The sequence below is a fragment of the Coturnix japonica genome, chromosome 7 (genome assembly GCF_001577835.2).
Source record: "Coturnix japonica isolate 7356 chromosome 7, Coturnix japonica 2.1, whole genome shotgun sequence".
Classification (NCBI taxonomy): domain Eukaryota; kingdom Metazoa; phylum Chordata; class Aves; order Galliformes; family Phasianidae; genus Coturnix; species Coturnix japonica.
Genome location: NC_029522.1, coordinates 29,032,934 through 29,046,209, shown reverse-complemented (window position 1 = coordinate 29,046,209; position 13,276 = coordinate 29,032,934). Strand labels below are relative to the sequence as shown.

The 13,276-nt window shown below is 34.1% G+C and overlaps 1 protein-coding gene across 8 annotated transcripts in view; it reads left to right on the top strand.

The window, feature by feature from the left end:
• LRP1B (LDL receptor related protein 1B) overlaps nt 1-13,276 on the top strand; it is a 547,576-nt gene that overhangs the window by 457,985 nt on the left and 76,315 nt on the right. For all 8 annotated transcript variants that reach the window (XM_015869154.2, XM_015869156.2, XM_015869155.2 and 5 more), the window contains 9 exons: nt 267-395; nt 1,335-1,457; nt 2,106-2,246; nt 3,356-3,543; nt 4,278-4,461; nt 6,177-6,262; nt 9,840-9,962; nt 10,709-10,890; nt 11,350-11,549. In XM_015869154.2, coding sequence (XP_015724640.1) covers nt 267-395; nt 1,335-1,457; nt 2,106-2,246; nt 3,356-3,543; nt 4,278-4,461; nt 6,177-6,262; nt 9,840-9,962; nt 10,709-10,890; nt 11,350-11,549 — 1,356 coding nt within the window. The remainder of the gene's footprint in view (nt 1-266; nt 396-1,334; nt 1,458-2,105; nt 2,247-3,355; nt 3,544-4,277; nt 4,462-6,176; nt 6,263-9,839; nt 9,963-10,708; nt 10,891-11,349; nt 11,550-13,276) is intronic.

The window sequence follows — 13,276 nt, the reverse complement described above, 5'->3', positions numbered from 1 at the left end:
GTAGTTATGTTAGGGTTGTGTGGCTTATGAGTGTAGTTCCTTCATTCACACAGTCCCAGCATAAAGTCCAGAATTGGTTTTTAAAGTTATTCTGTTGGACAGTTTTCATAAATGGCAGTAAATTAAATTTCCTTACAGTAAATTCAGAGAATAAGTGTGAGAGGTACTAGATGGTCAGATTTTTCCTGTAAAATACGAGCTAGCTTGTATGTTTGCCATACTGCACCAAGAAAAATCTCCTTTGAAGCCACTCGTTATTTTTTCAGGTTCAGTGACGTGTGCTGTGGGGACATTCAGTTGCCTAGGCTCCCATGCCTGTGTTCCTCAACACTGGCTTTGTGATGGTGAAAGAGACTGTCCAAATGGAAGTGATGAACTCTCTACAGCAGGCTGTGGTATGTTTGCATGATGAGATGTGTGGTATTTCTTTGCTTGACACTTTTGTCTTTACAGTATCCAGACGTTGTTTATTTCTGTGGAGTCATACTTCTATATTGTCAAGATTGTTAGTACAACCACATGGGGCATACATAGCAGGATCCTTAAATGTTTTAGTCAGAATAACATCTTCAGATTTTGTTAATATATACTGATGTACACAAGCTGAAAACAGTGTGTCACATCACACATATTAGACAACATATTTACTAATGAAAACTAGCAGGTTGTTGACTACATTCCACTGCCTGAAGAAAATGCTACTGCGTGTAATAGATGTTGTCATAACAGCTATCACCCTCGAATATTTTCTCCCTAATTAGGAGATGCCAACATCTCTCACCCTGCAAACTATTGCACTCAGTCTTCTGTGAGACACATTTGTACTGTGTGTCAAATGTTCAGTAGTAGTTGTATCATCAGGGGTCTTGTTTTATAACTGTATACAAAAATGGTATAGATGAAAAATACTGAAATAATGTCTCTTCACTGAATGTATATTCTGTTATAAGTTGTTTTTTTTTAGTTGAGATATATTTTGTGTTTATGGTTTTTAAAGAGCTTTTGTTCAGGATCAGACTAACATAGAAAGGAGAGTTATACTTTCTAAACTGTGATTCTCAGAGGCAGATGTTAAGTTGTAGACAGCATCAACTTCTGAAACCATTTGTGTTATGTTATATTATATGAGAGGCCAGCTACCTTTACTTCTTTGTTCATCACTACCAAGTTGCATACAATCTTCTTCCATTTATTTGTCTAGTGATTTACATAAGAAGCAAGTTGTTTACATTGAGTGCACCGAATCTGACTGCTTGTCATTTTTTCTGTAAGAAAATTTGTCTCTCGTACTCTTTTCAATTTCATCTATGTTTTATGTACTGTATTCTCTTTAGCTCCTAATAACACTTGTGATGAGAATGCTTTCACATGCCATAACAACATCTGCATTCCAAAACAGTTTGTATGTGACCATGATGATGACTGTGGAGATGGATCGGATGAATCACTGGAATGTGGCAAGTATAATAAAAGTAGAGAAAACAGAAAAGTTCCAAACTGTTAAATGTGGGGCCTTCTGCAAGGTCTGTTACTTTGAAGTCACTATTGCAAAAGGAAGTTCTTTGCTTTCGTGCATTAATAAATTCAACTTGACATTAACATTAATTTGGAAATTTATAAATTTATTTCCTCCTTTTTTTTCTTTTTTTTTCTTTTTCTTTTTTTTCTTTTTTTGTGGAAGTCTTAGAAAATACATGCTTAGAATGGTTAAAATGAGTATGCATGTCTCAGAGAGAAAGCCTGTGTGTTACACTAGTTCTGTAAAACTATTTAGTGGGTTTAGTAATTTCTAAAATAACTGTTGAAAAACTATTTCCTAGTATTTAGGATAATGTTCATTTACTTATGGAGATTACTTAGGATAATGTATTTAGGTTTATGTGAGAGCTGCATAACTACACTTTGCATTGGTGGGAATTGTTACAGGACTATAATGTGCTGCATAACATGCATTTGATTTTTTTCTGTCTTTGAAGACACTTGTGTGTAAGCATATGTTGCTGAGTATCCATTAATGGAACAAAAGACAATTTCTTTTGTATACGCAATGTTCTGTGTCAAAAGTGTTGAGCAAAGGATGAAATCACCAATTACTGTACTTCCAGGGTATCGTCGCTGTCATCCTGGAGAGTTCACTTGTGCTGATGGGAGATGCCTGCTAAACTCCCAGTGGCAATGTGATGGGGATTTTGACTGCCCAGACCATTCTGATGAAGCACCTATAAACAAAAAATGCAGAAGTTCAGGTCCGTATTAAATTGTTTTAGAACCTGTTTAACCATTCTTCTTCAAACAGTAGCTTGGGGCTGTAGTTAAGCAAATGAGAAACATCATATCTTATATATACAGTGGTTTTCTGGTGTAATATGCCTTACCTTTGTTAAACCACATATAATTGCTGAAATTTCAAACATTAGGGAGTATGTTAGGAGTTTCTGTTACCAGTCTCCTGACAGTTCTACTGAAGATCTTGATATTATGGACATACAGAAGAGTTTTCAAATGATCTCAAACTGCAAATGAATTTTACAAACTGTGAAAGCCTTGGGATTTGCACGGTGTAGCTGGTGGTACATGAATTTGTAGCTGTGTCTAATACTGCTCCCTGTTTAACAGTCTGATCTTTTTCAAAACTAAGTGATTCGTTACAGGAGGGGAATTCCCTCAAGTTATCTTGTATTTCAGCTTTAGTTCTCCCTTTAATTTTTCCAAATCTAACTTTAAAATCTAATTACAGAAGTTCTCTGAAAGAAGTACAGACAGCTTTAATTAAATCTGGTTCTATGTGATAGTAGAAGTTCGGTGTTATCAGTCTAACTTTTTGTACTGCTGATTTGTATTACGTGGAATGATACATAACATATTTATTAGAATTTTCAGTACCTCACTTTAACTTGTTCTTTGTAATCTTATAAGATAAATGGTGAGCCTCACAAATACGCTGACCAATTTGGACTGAGTTTGTCAAAGATGGGTTGTTTTAAGTCTTCCACACAAGGAAAATACAGATAATGATGTCATCAGCAAAGGAGATGCTTTAGTATATTCAGTCATATTACTAAACACCATAGAACTCATGGGGGAGAGAAGCCATGCTTTCTAAATCTTACAATGATTACGTTCTGTGCAGAGACAAGGTAGGAGTTTCTCAATTAGAAGCAAACAAATATGTTTACCAGTGGAGGATTAAGCCTTTGAAGAATGAAAAAGGATTTATATTATTACCATTTAGAAAGTAATATTTAATTTTTACATAATTGTGTGCTATTTTATGCTCACATTAAAGCTGATTCATGAGAAAATTCATTCCAAATACTAGTAAACTACACAAAGTTGTCCTCTTTTTCTTTTCCAGAGCAGTCATGTAACAGCTCTTTCTTCATGTGCAAAAATGGCAAGTGTATTCCTCAGAGTAATGTTTGTAATAACAAAGAAGATTGTAGCGATGGCTCTGATGAGAAAAGCTGCCATATTAATGAGTGCCTCAGTAAGAAAGTTAGTGGCTGTTCTCAGGATTGTCAGGATCTTCCTGTTGGATACAAGGTGAATATCTATAAAATATATGTAATATAATTTCAGCTCTTAACTGCTTCTTAACTATTCCATGGTTGTAATAAAACTCTGCTGTGTTAACTCCTTCTGATGAGGTGTCAGACCTTCAAAGTTTTCACTTACTGAATCTGTTACATAGATTTGTAGATATTATCAACAAAATATTCATAGAATCATAGAATGGTTTGGGTTGGAAAGAACCTGCAAGACCATCTAGATCCAACCCCCTGCTATAGACAGGGACACCTTCCTCTAGACTAGGTTGCTCACAGCCCCATCCAGCCTGGACTTGAGTGCATCCAGGGAGGGTTCATTCACAACCTTGCTGGGCAAAAATTGTAAACATTATATGTAGGCCATACCAAATAAACACATGTGCAATTGAAAATAAGGAATGCCAAAAAGGGTTCATTGTTTTCATAAACATATCCTTTTCATATTCTTGAGAAGATGCCTTTTTCTTTACTTAAAGAGGAAGAATAATTCATCATTCTAACAAGAGGGTTATTTGAGAGGGAATTATATTTATGATCACACCACCAATAGCTAAGAGGAAATGTACTTTTACCTTTCTGTTAACGGTATAAATAGCAATGCAATTAGAATACTACCTAAAAAAAAACTGAGGATGCTTGAATTTTATGATGCTAACATGTTCAGGAGATAATAAAGATGAGTCAGCAAGTAATTCAAAATGAATGCATTTGTTTGGGTGTTTTTTCCAGTGCAAATGCTGGCCTGGATTCCAGCTGAAGGATGATGGCAAAACATGTACAGATATTGATGAATGTTCATCTGGATTTCCCTGTAGCCAGCAGTGCATCAATACATATGGAACATACAAGTGCTTGTGTGCAGATGGGTATGAAATACAGCCTGATAACCTAAATGGCTGCAAATCCCTTTCAGGTATTGCTTTTTTGAGTGTGTTTTTTAAACCTATGGTTGTAATCTGTGATATTCTTTATCTCCAAGGTATGTTTTGCTCCTCCTTTGTGCAAGATAAGCACTTACTTCGAAGTACATCACTTCAATAAGTAGTAGGGAAGGAACATGTTTTATTTTGAGTGTGTATTGTACTTAAAGCATTTTTGGTGTATTGTTACAGTGGATTATGAGAGTTTGAATTATTATTTTTTCTAGAAAAATTATCAGGAGTGTTTAAAATAATGACTTAATTCTACTTCTCAATAACTTAATAAGAGCATTATGTTTATGTAGAATGCTCCTGATGTTTTATTTCATTGTCTTCAGATTACTAAACTGCCCTTGAAAGTTCCCATTTTGTTTAATGAGTACATGGCAAAAACAAAGAAACAAAAGAAAACAACAGGGAAGTATAACAGAAATGGTGAAATCTATTATTCCTGGAGCATATGGAATTCTCCACTCTCATATGCAATAAACAATAAAGTTCAAAATATATTTATAATGGTGCTTATTTCTTCATGCCTCTCTCCGTGCCCCTGATATTTTTATATACTTCAGTCAGTAGGATTCATGAAATCAGTGAAAGGAAGAGCAAAATGTTAACAGAAAAGAAACAAAAATTCATTAGCGTTTTCTGCTGGGTTTTGTTCATAGTGCAGACCATTTCCAACTGTTGCAGACTCCTACTTCTTCCAGCTTTGTAAAAGAAAAGTTTCATTTTGCTAGTTGGTTTTTATTTTTGCTTTTTTTTTTTTATCAAAACCATCTAGTTTATTTCTAAATGCTGTGAAACAGGATTATATGTTTCCCTTGTGTATGTAGGAACATAGAATTATAGAGTCCTTAGAGTTGTAAGGGAACTTTAAAGGTCATGTAGTTCTAGTTAATGTCCAGGTGCTTTCCTGAGTAATCAGAGAGTGCAAAGGATGAGACAGGGGATGAAATTCTGAACTTATTCCTACCTCAGAATCGTAGAGTATCTGAGTTGTAGATGCAAGTCTTAAATAAGCTTCCTTATTAGTGTTTTGTTTTAGTACATCAATCTGTTAGTAGAGCGAAAATAGGACAGACCGTTTTTGCCTTATTTTTTATTACCATATATGCCCACTTCAGAAGTGTTTCAAATTGATAACATAATTTGAGTATCTGAAGGAATATTGATTAATAAAATAAAAATCTGGGATTAAAAAAAAAAAAATAAAAAAATGCTAAACCTAGCTTGAGTTCTGAGTGATGTCCAAGTGTCTGTTTAGCTATGTGTAGAATGTTTGGAGTATGGAAGTGTCAAAAAGCTATGTTTTAAAATGTGTTTCCTTTGCAACAGAAAAATAAAATAGCTTCTCAATGATCATTTGAAAGCATTCAAATTAAGAAGAAGAGGCATGGAATGTATTTCAAATCTAATCTCTGGCATTAAATTAGCATAAAATACAGTATGGTTCCCATATTACAAATGCAAAAAAATTGAATTGCATTGAAAGATATACTAATTGATTGCCTGGTTCATTTTTATACTGCATCATTGATCTTTCTTGGAGCATTTGAATGTTTTAAATATTTCTTTCATCCATAACATTGATCAGAGCATGTAACATTTATTTTTCAAACCATCTGTATTTCAGCATTGTATTTCTGATTTTTTCCATAAATTAACGTAAAAGCTAGTCTAATATATTCTTTCTCCCGGGGTTTAGATGAGGAACCTTTCTTAATACTGGCTGATCATCATGAAATAAGAAAAATTAGCACTGATGGATCCAACTACACTTTGTTGAAACAGGTATAATCATAGTACCATGCGCTAAGTTTAACTCCGTACTTTTATTCTTATTTAACGTAAGCAACTGACAGAAATGTCATCCTATAATTGGCACTGTATGCAACGCAGAACAACTGCAATACCTTCACCATTTGGATAACGTTTTAAATTGACTTATTTAAGTTTGCGATGATTAAGGCTCAGGCAAGGCAGCTGTTTTGTCAGTCATTCTGATTGTACTGAAAATCATGTTATTTGTGGTCCTCTTCCACTGCAATATGTTTGGAGCAAATTTTATATTCTTTTCAAAGTATATTCATGTAAATATGCCCATGTATTGTTTACGCTAATCACTGTCAGTATCCAAGTCTGTTTTTTGATCTAGGTAAACACAATTCCAATATTTGCAGTATTGCAATGCATGAACATGCATCCTTGGCTAAACCTGATTTTTTTGAGAAATTGTTCTAAATCATTATGAAAAAAAAAAAAAAGAAAAAAAAAAAGCCTGGTATTTGAAAATACCTACCAAAATAGTTACCGAGTTGCCTAGTAAGTGCAGAGCTATTGTTTTAGCAGTTTCTGCTCTGCTTCTATGCTTCACCTAAGTGTAGTTACCACAGATTGGAGTTCCAAAGTATGTTTTAATTAAAACATCTTTTTTCTTGACTATTAATACAACAATTGAAACAGGCTAGAAAATCAGTTGTGCCAGTCAATAGCGTTAGGCTTTTTATGACTTCTTTTGTCAGTAAGCTGTGCATCTTAATGTCACAAGAGAGGTGTTGAGGTTTTCAGAACAGTAGTTGCTCAATTAATCACCTTGCATTAATCATTTGAATTTATTTAAGCATAGCAAGCATTTTGTCTGTTTGTTCTTCTGAAACCCTTCTGACGGTTTCTCATTTGCATCTCACTGACTCTCCTCTTTTGCTGGTATATCTACTGCTAGCAGCCTTTGAAAAGAGGGGAGCAACAGTCAATTTTCTTTATGGTTGGTGCTGACAGATTGGCTCAGAGCTTTATCAGTCTTGAATTTAATGAACTCCTTTTCAATGCATTAGGAGCAACATAGCTCCAGCTATTGAACAGAATCCATGGTTTTCATATCAGTTTACCAGTCTAATATATACTTCAGTTTTTGAAGTCTTTGATCCTGTTTGTAAGCCATTTTTGGAAACATACAGATTTGAAAGCTGAAGAGGGAGCTATACCAGCATAACAGGTGAGCTGTCTTCCTCATGAGGACATCTTTTTGTCTGTGCATTGGTATGATGAATCAGCTCTAACCCTTTCTTAGACATCTGCCAGATGAAGGCAAACACTAGAGCTCCTCTGTCAAAGGAGCAGAACCGACCTTCTTTGTGCATTTGATTTGTGCTTTGTCATTCTAACAATTGCTCATATAAACTCAGAGTAGAGGAGCTGAAAGAACGACGACGGTCTTCTCTGAGCTGTTATGCATCAGCCTTTTACTCTTTTTTTTTCATCCAAATGTACATAAACAGGTCAACTGTTTGGATTATATTTCACATATATTCTTTTGCCTTCCATTTCCTTCACTCGTAGTCTTAAAAATCCATAGGCAAAGTAGATAGACTCCTCATCATTAGTTGTTTACTTACTATTTACCTCCTTTATAGTTGCATTGGGGCAACAAGGGGACTACAAATTTTGAACTAGACTGTGGTGTGCTATGCCTAACAGATGAGAAGCTGATGTCATCTAAAAGTTTCAGCATTTTGTCTAAAATCAGTCTAGACAAAAAGAAAAAAGGCAAAGAATAAGGAAAGGTGGACTTTGAAGTGCTATTGAGGGCAGGAAGATATGATGTGGTCAGGACAGAGAACTCTGGTGCAAATATACAGAAACAATTAAACAATTCTACTTGCAGTTGATTTTATGTAAAGTATTGGAGCAATGCTGATCCAAAAGAACATATTTGCAGCCATTGACTTGAAGGTGGACAAATTCATCTATCAGCCTTGTTACTTCACAAATGCATACAGTATTTTAAAAGATGCAGAGATAAAGCTTATTTTTCAAGAGTTACTGACTTTGATTTCTAGAATGTTATTGATTTTTGATAGACCTTGGTATTCATTCATTTGTGGTCTCCTTCGTTAAGAACTTGGAGTGGGGCTTTATCCATAGGTGCACGTGTTGTAGTAGTAGGAAAAGAGAGATCCACTGTTTTGCAATTACAACTGACAGAACTGCAGCCAGTTATATGTACTAAAACTCTGCATGCATGGACATGTGTGTTTTTTGTTCTGAAAATGAGTGGTCCTTCAACGCTGCTTTGTTTCATGCTTTCTTTACTGATCTTTTATGTTGCCTGATCACTTTTTTTCCTTTATGTTTTACTCAAAAGATAGATCTAACTTATTACACTGTGGTTTGTAGATAAGCCACATATCACTTTCAAGGCAATTGAATATTGTTGTTCATTGTTGTTAGTTAGTCTAGAGCATTCCCTCTACAGCTGAAAATTTCATTAACAAGGGAGGTTGCCTATATATCTGAGAGTAGAAGGTCATTGGGGTGATAACAACTGATGAACTGATTTGGTTTTAAAAGTGCATCTGTTCTTTTTACTGTTGCTGTTTCACCATTGATAACAACATCTTTGTATAATATTAACTACTGTTTCATTACAAGTCACAATGTTAAGTAGATTATAAGACAAGGGTTTCCTATTTTCAGATAAGGAAATGAGGGTCATCATTTGAAAATAATACCTCTGTTTCTTATCTGCCATTTGGGATAAAAAGACATTATTACATGATTGCTATTCATTCCAGCCTGTAGGATTACCTCAGCTATGATCACCACTCCTTGATGTACTGGCTTGGTAACTGAAGTCACAGGAGACCTCCAAACACCTGCTGAATCTCTAACTTTTATACTATTTCTACCTACTACAAATATATGTGTGTGTTGTATAGTCTAGCACCTGAGAACTTAAAACCTCCTTCTTCTGGAATTAAAATTCAGCTTCTTGACATTAGAGTTTATAATTCCCAATTCATTATTACTTATAATAAAAAGTAACTACTAAAGATGGTGAATATTATGCTATTTCTGATTTTAGTGTCACAGAATGAATATTCTCGCATTTTCCAAAGAGCTGACATTTTGGTATAGAAGGATATTTTAAATCCATTCCTTAGTGTGATAGTATTCTAGTGCTTACATGAAATGGAAATGGTTGTGAGGTATCTTTTTCCCCCCTAGTTTGCCAAAGTAATGCCAAAGGTAGTAATTACCAAAAAGATTTAGCAAGATATAAGTACTTACTGAAAATTTGCTTTTAATGTTAGAAATTGGAAATGCAATAGCTTCATTTAATTTCAAGGCATCTGTGCAATAGTTATTCATCACCACATTTCTTTCTGTTTTAAGTGTTATCTTATTCTGACTGTCCAGAAGTAATGTACATTAGGGAGAGGTACTCAGAAATAGCAGTCAGTAAAATAAAGCATTTTGATGACTATTATATACAGTATATTTGCATTCTGAATGTTATCAAATATTCTATATTCAAACTTACTTGAGCAAGTAGACTAGATTTTATTTTATTTTTCCCCGTTTTTAGGGACTAAACAATGTGATTGCAATAGACTTTGACTATAGAGAAGAGTTCATCTACTGGATTGATTCCAGCAGACCAAATGGAAGTAGGATAAACAGAATGTGTTTGAATGGAAGTGACATCAAGGTAACTGTTGATTAATAATGTCAGTATTAGAATTACCTTTTCCAGTATTTTGGGAAATTCATGGTGGTGATCTAAATTGTGAAATAAGGTATGATCATACCTATAATCTAGCAAGCTGTAGTGAAATGGAAATTCATTTGGAACTTTTCTGATGGTAAAGGTAGGAGCTAAGAGGACTGTATTTATTAGCGAAGTTCTGTATGGCTTAACTTGACATTTGACTCAGTTTTTACTTCTGTGGGGTTTACAGCAAGCCAAAGAAAAAATAATTGTGTAAATAGGTAAGCTTGATAAATATACTGGATCTATTATTTCTTTGTATACAGTTTTCCTTGATTTTCAGTTTGGGTTCCTTGCTGAAGATGGAGTGAGACAGTGAACACAACTCAGTGTCTTTGCTATGAATGATCCTGAATAAAATAAAACTGTGCCTCTGTATTTTGCTTCACAAATCCACTGTTAAGCACACAAATCCACTATTAAGCACATACATTTACATTGTTCTTGCAGTTGTGTTATGCACTAAGGAATTCTTCACTTCTTCTCTTATGTCTAACTTTTTCCTTAAACAAGGAACACAGGAGTGGAAACATACCCTGTGAGTTTAGTTCACACTGGTACAGTATTCAGAGAGAAAATATTGATAATCAGTGCATTTGATCTTCATAAGAACATTTATGTTTTCCATTTGAGTAATTTAGCCCAGATTTTGCCTCAATAGATTTTTGTAATTTTTGCTTTTCTAGGTAGTCCATAATACAGCTGTTCCCAATGCACTGGCTGTTGATTGGATTGGAAAGAATCTATATTGGTCCGATACTGAAAAGAGAATTATTGAAGTGTCTAAAGTGAATGGCTTATACCCTACCGTCCTTGTGAGCAAAAGAGTGAAGTTTCCTAGAAATCTCTCCTTAGATCCACAGGCTGGGTATGAAGCAACTGTTTAGTGATGATTCAAGGTTTTGTCATGCATTGTTGTTTGGGTTGAGTTTTGTTTTTCCTTTTTATTTATTTATTATTTAAATAAAAAGAAAAATACAATATTCATGGTAAGTTTGATTATGTCAGTGTCTATGTAGGATATAAGATTCATGAAGTCCAATCTTGGCAGTACATTAAAAGATATCCAAGATATCAAGCCTAAGCAATTTAAATGCACTTTTTGTTAGTTCATAGTGAGTTGCTTACAAGCTCATCTAACATGAGGACTGTTGTTCAAATCCTGCATATTTGTTACAGGTAGTTTTAGAAAAATCCCCAATGCTATCTAGAAAATGGAAAGATCATGGATTAGTTACCTATGTATTCTTGATGTTAACTAGATTATTTACTGCTTATTTTGCATCACTAAACAAAGCAAATGTTGTATTTTGTTGGGTTCTTTTAGATACTTATACTGGATTGATTGCTGTGAATATCCTCACATTGGCCGTGTTGGTATGGATGGCTCCAGTCAAACTGTTGTCATAGAAACGCAAATATCTAGACCTATGGCACTTACAATAGATTATGTCAACCACAGACTGTATTGGGCTGATGAAAATCATATTGAGTTTTCTGACATGGATGGATCTCATAGACATAAAGGTTGGTTGAACTCCTACTGTTTTTTGGAATTTTGGTAATTTTCAAATTGTTAATGGTTTATTACTTATAAAAATGTAAAGACTGCATTGTAAAATATTTTTTAATAATCTTTTTGTACGTATTTCCCTCCTTACTAGCATCTTTTAAAAGCTGCTTTTCATATTCATTTCCTATTATGAATCAAAATCATTTTTAAACATGCATTCCACCTTTCAAATATGTTTGAAGGAAAAAAGTCAAATGAATCAGAAACTCTAGGAACAGACTCAGAAGAATTCACTGCTTTGCTTATTCTATACTCAGGGGTACAATTGTTACATAAGTTCTTGACCCAATTATAAACTTATTGTTGAAAGTGGAAGGGAAATTTCCTGGTTCCATCTATTTTAGAGTGGCTAAAAGCATCCTTTTTTCCAGCATGAGAAAGCCTGGAAAGTTTGCTTAGCATAAGTCAGTGAGTAGAGTAGTATTAGAAGTGTAATGTGAGTCTTGGTGGATGGATAGAATAATAACTTCTGAAATACTTGTATAATGAGCTAATTTTTATTCCTGTGTTCTTCTTACATAACAAGTAATTTAAAAGCTAGTATCTTTTACCTATAAAGTTTTTTAAAAGATGTTTTACACTGTGATGAGTGCTTCTCATATTTGACATGGTATAATTATGGTATAATCTTACACATTAATTCAAATATATGGAATACTTCATATTCTTTTTGAGGATTTTTTTTCTGCCAAGATTAAACTATCACTTGAGCTCCCTTCCATAAGCATTACCCATACTTTGGAACTTCTGTTATCCTGGTAAAACTCATCTGTGTGAGGGCTTTTATCTTATATTCAGCTCTTCCAGGTTTTCTTTGAGCCAGAGTTCATGAATTAACTACTTTATTTCCAGACTGGAAATGTGCTGAGATGAAAAATAGGAAAAATATTTTCTACTCTTCGTGCTCAAGAAGAATAAGTTACAAATAGGGAAAGAAAAATTCCATGACAGCTTTTTGAAATGCTGGATTGCAGAGACTACAGCAATAACTATGAGAGCTGTAAACATTGCAATTGGTCTTCATAGCAGTCAAGGATGGTTTGATAGTGCTAAGCTGATTGCCTAAGCAATACTTGTCCAGACATCCTCTGTCTTCACAGAATCACAGAATTATCAAGGTTGGAAATTCATCCTAAATAACTTAGGCACACTCCATAAGTGACAGTGACTTTGTGTCACACTTCTAAGGATATGGTTATTATAGATTATATACAAAAGAGTCAGGAAAGAATGAACTTTTGCTTTAAGAGAGAACCTTTGATCTTTATATGATGTGGGGGGGAAATTTTCTCCTTAAGTAAAAATGTTTGTTGCTTTCTGTTGTCAGTTGCTTCTCTAAAATAAGACTATTAAAGCAAAAACAAATTGTAGAAATGTTTATAGTGGATTTAACATACAGTGGGGTTCTTGGCATCTGAAATGAATCAATAATATCTGTAGACTCTCTGAAGAGTCTGCTTTGAGAGTTCTGCAGATCCTAGACCATAATGATGAATTTATATTTAATCAGAATCTTTTCCTCCCTTTTCCACATAAATGTTTCACATCTCGGTGGTTCTAAATAAAACTAGTAACAATTCTGGAAGATAAAATTTAAGATAAAATTTAACTATCGCAAATTATTTGTCTTAATAAAGGAAACTCAGTGATGTTCAGTGACTTTTTTTTTTTTTTTTTTTTT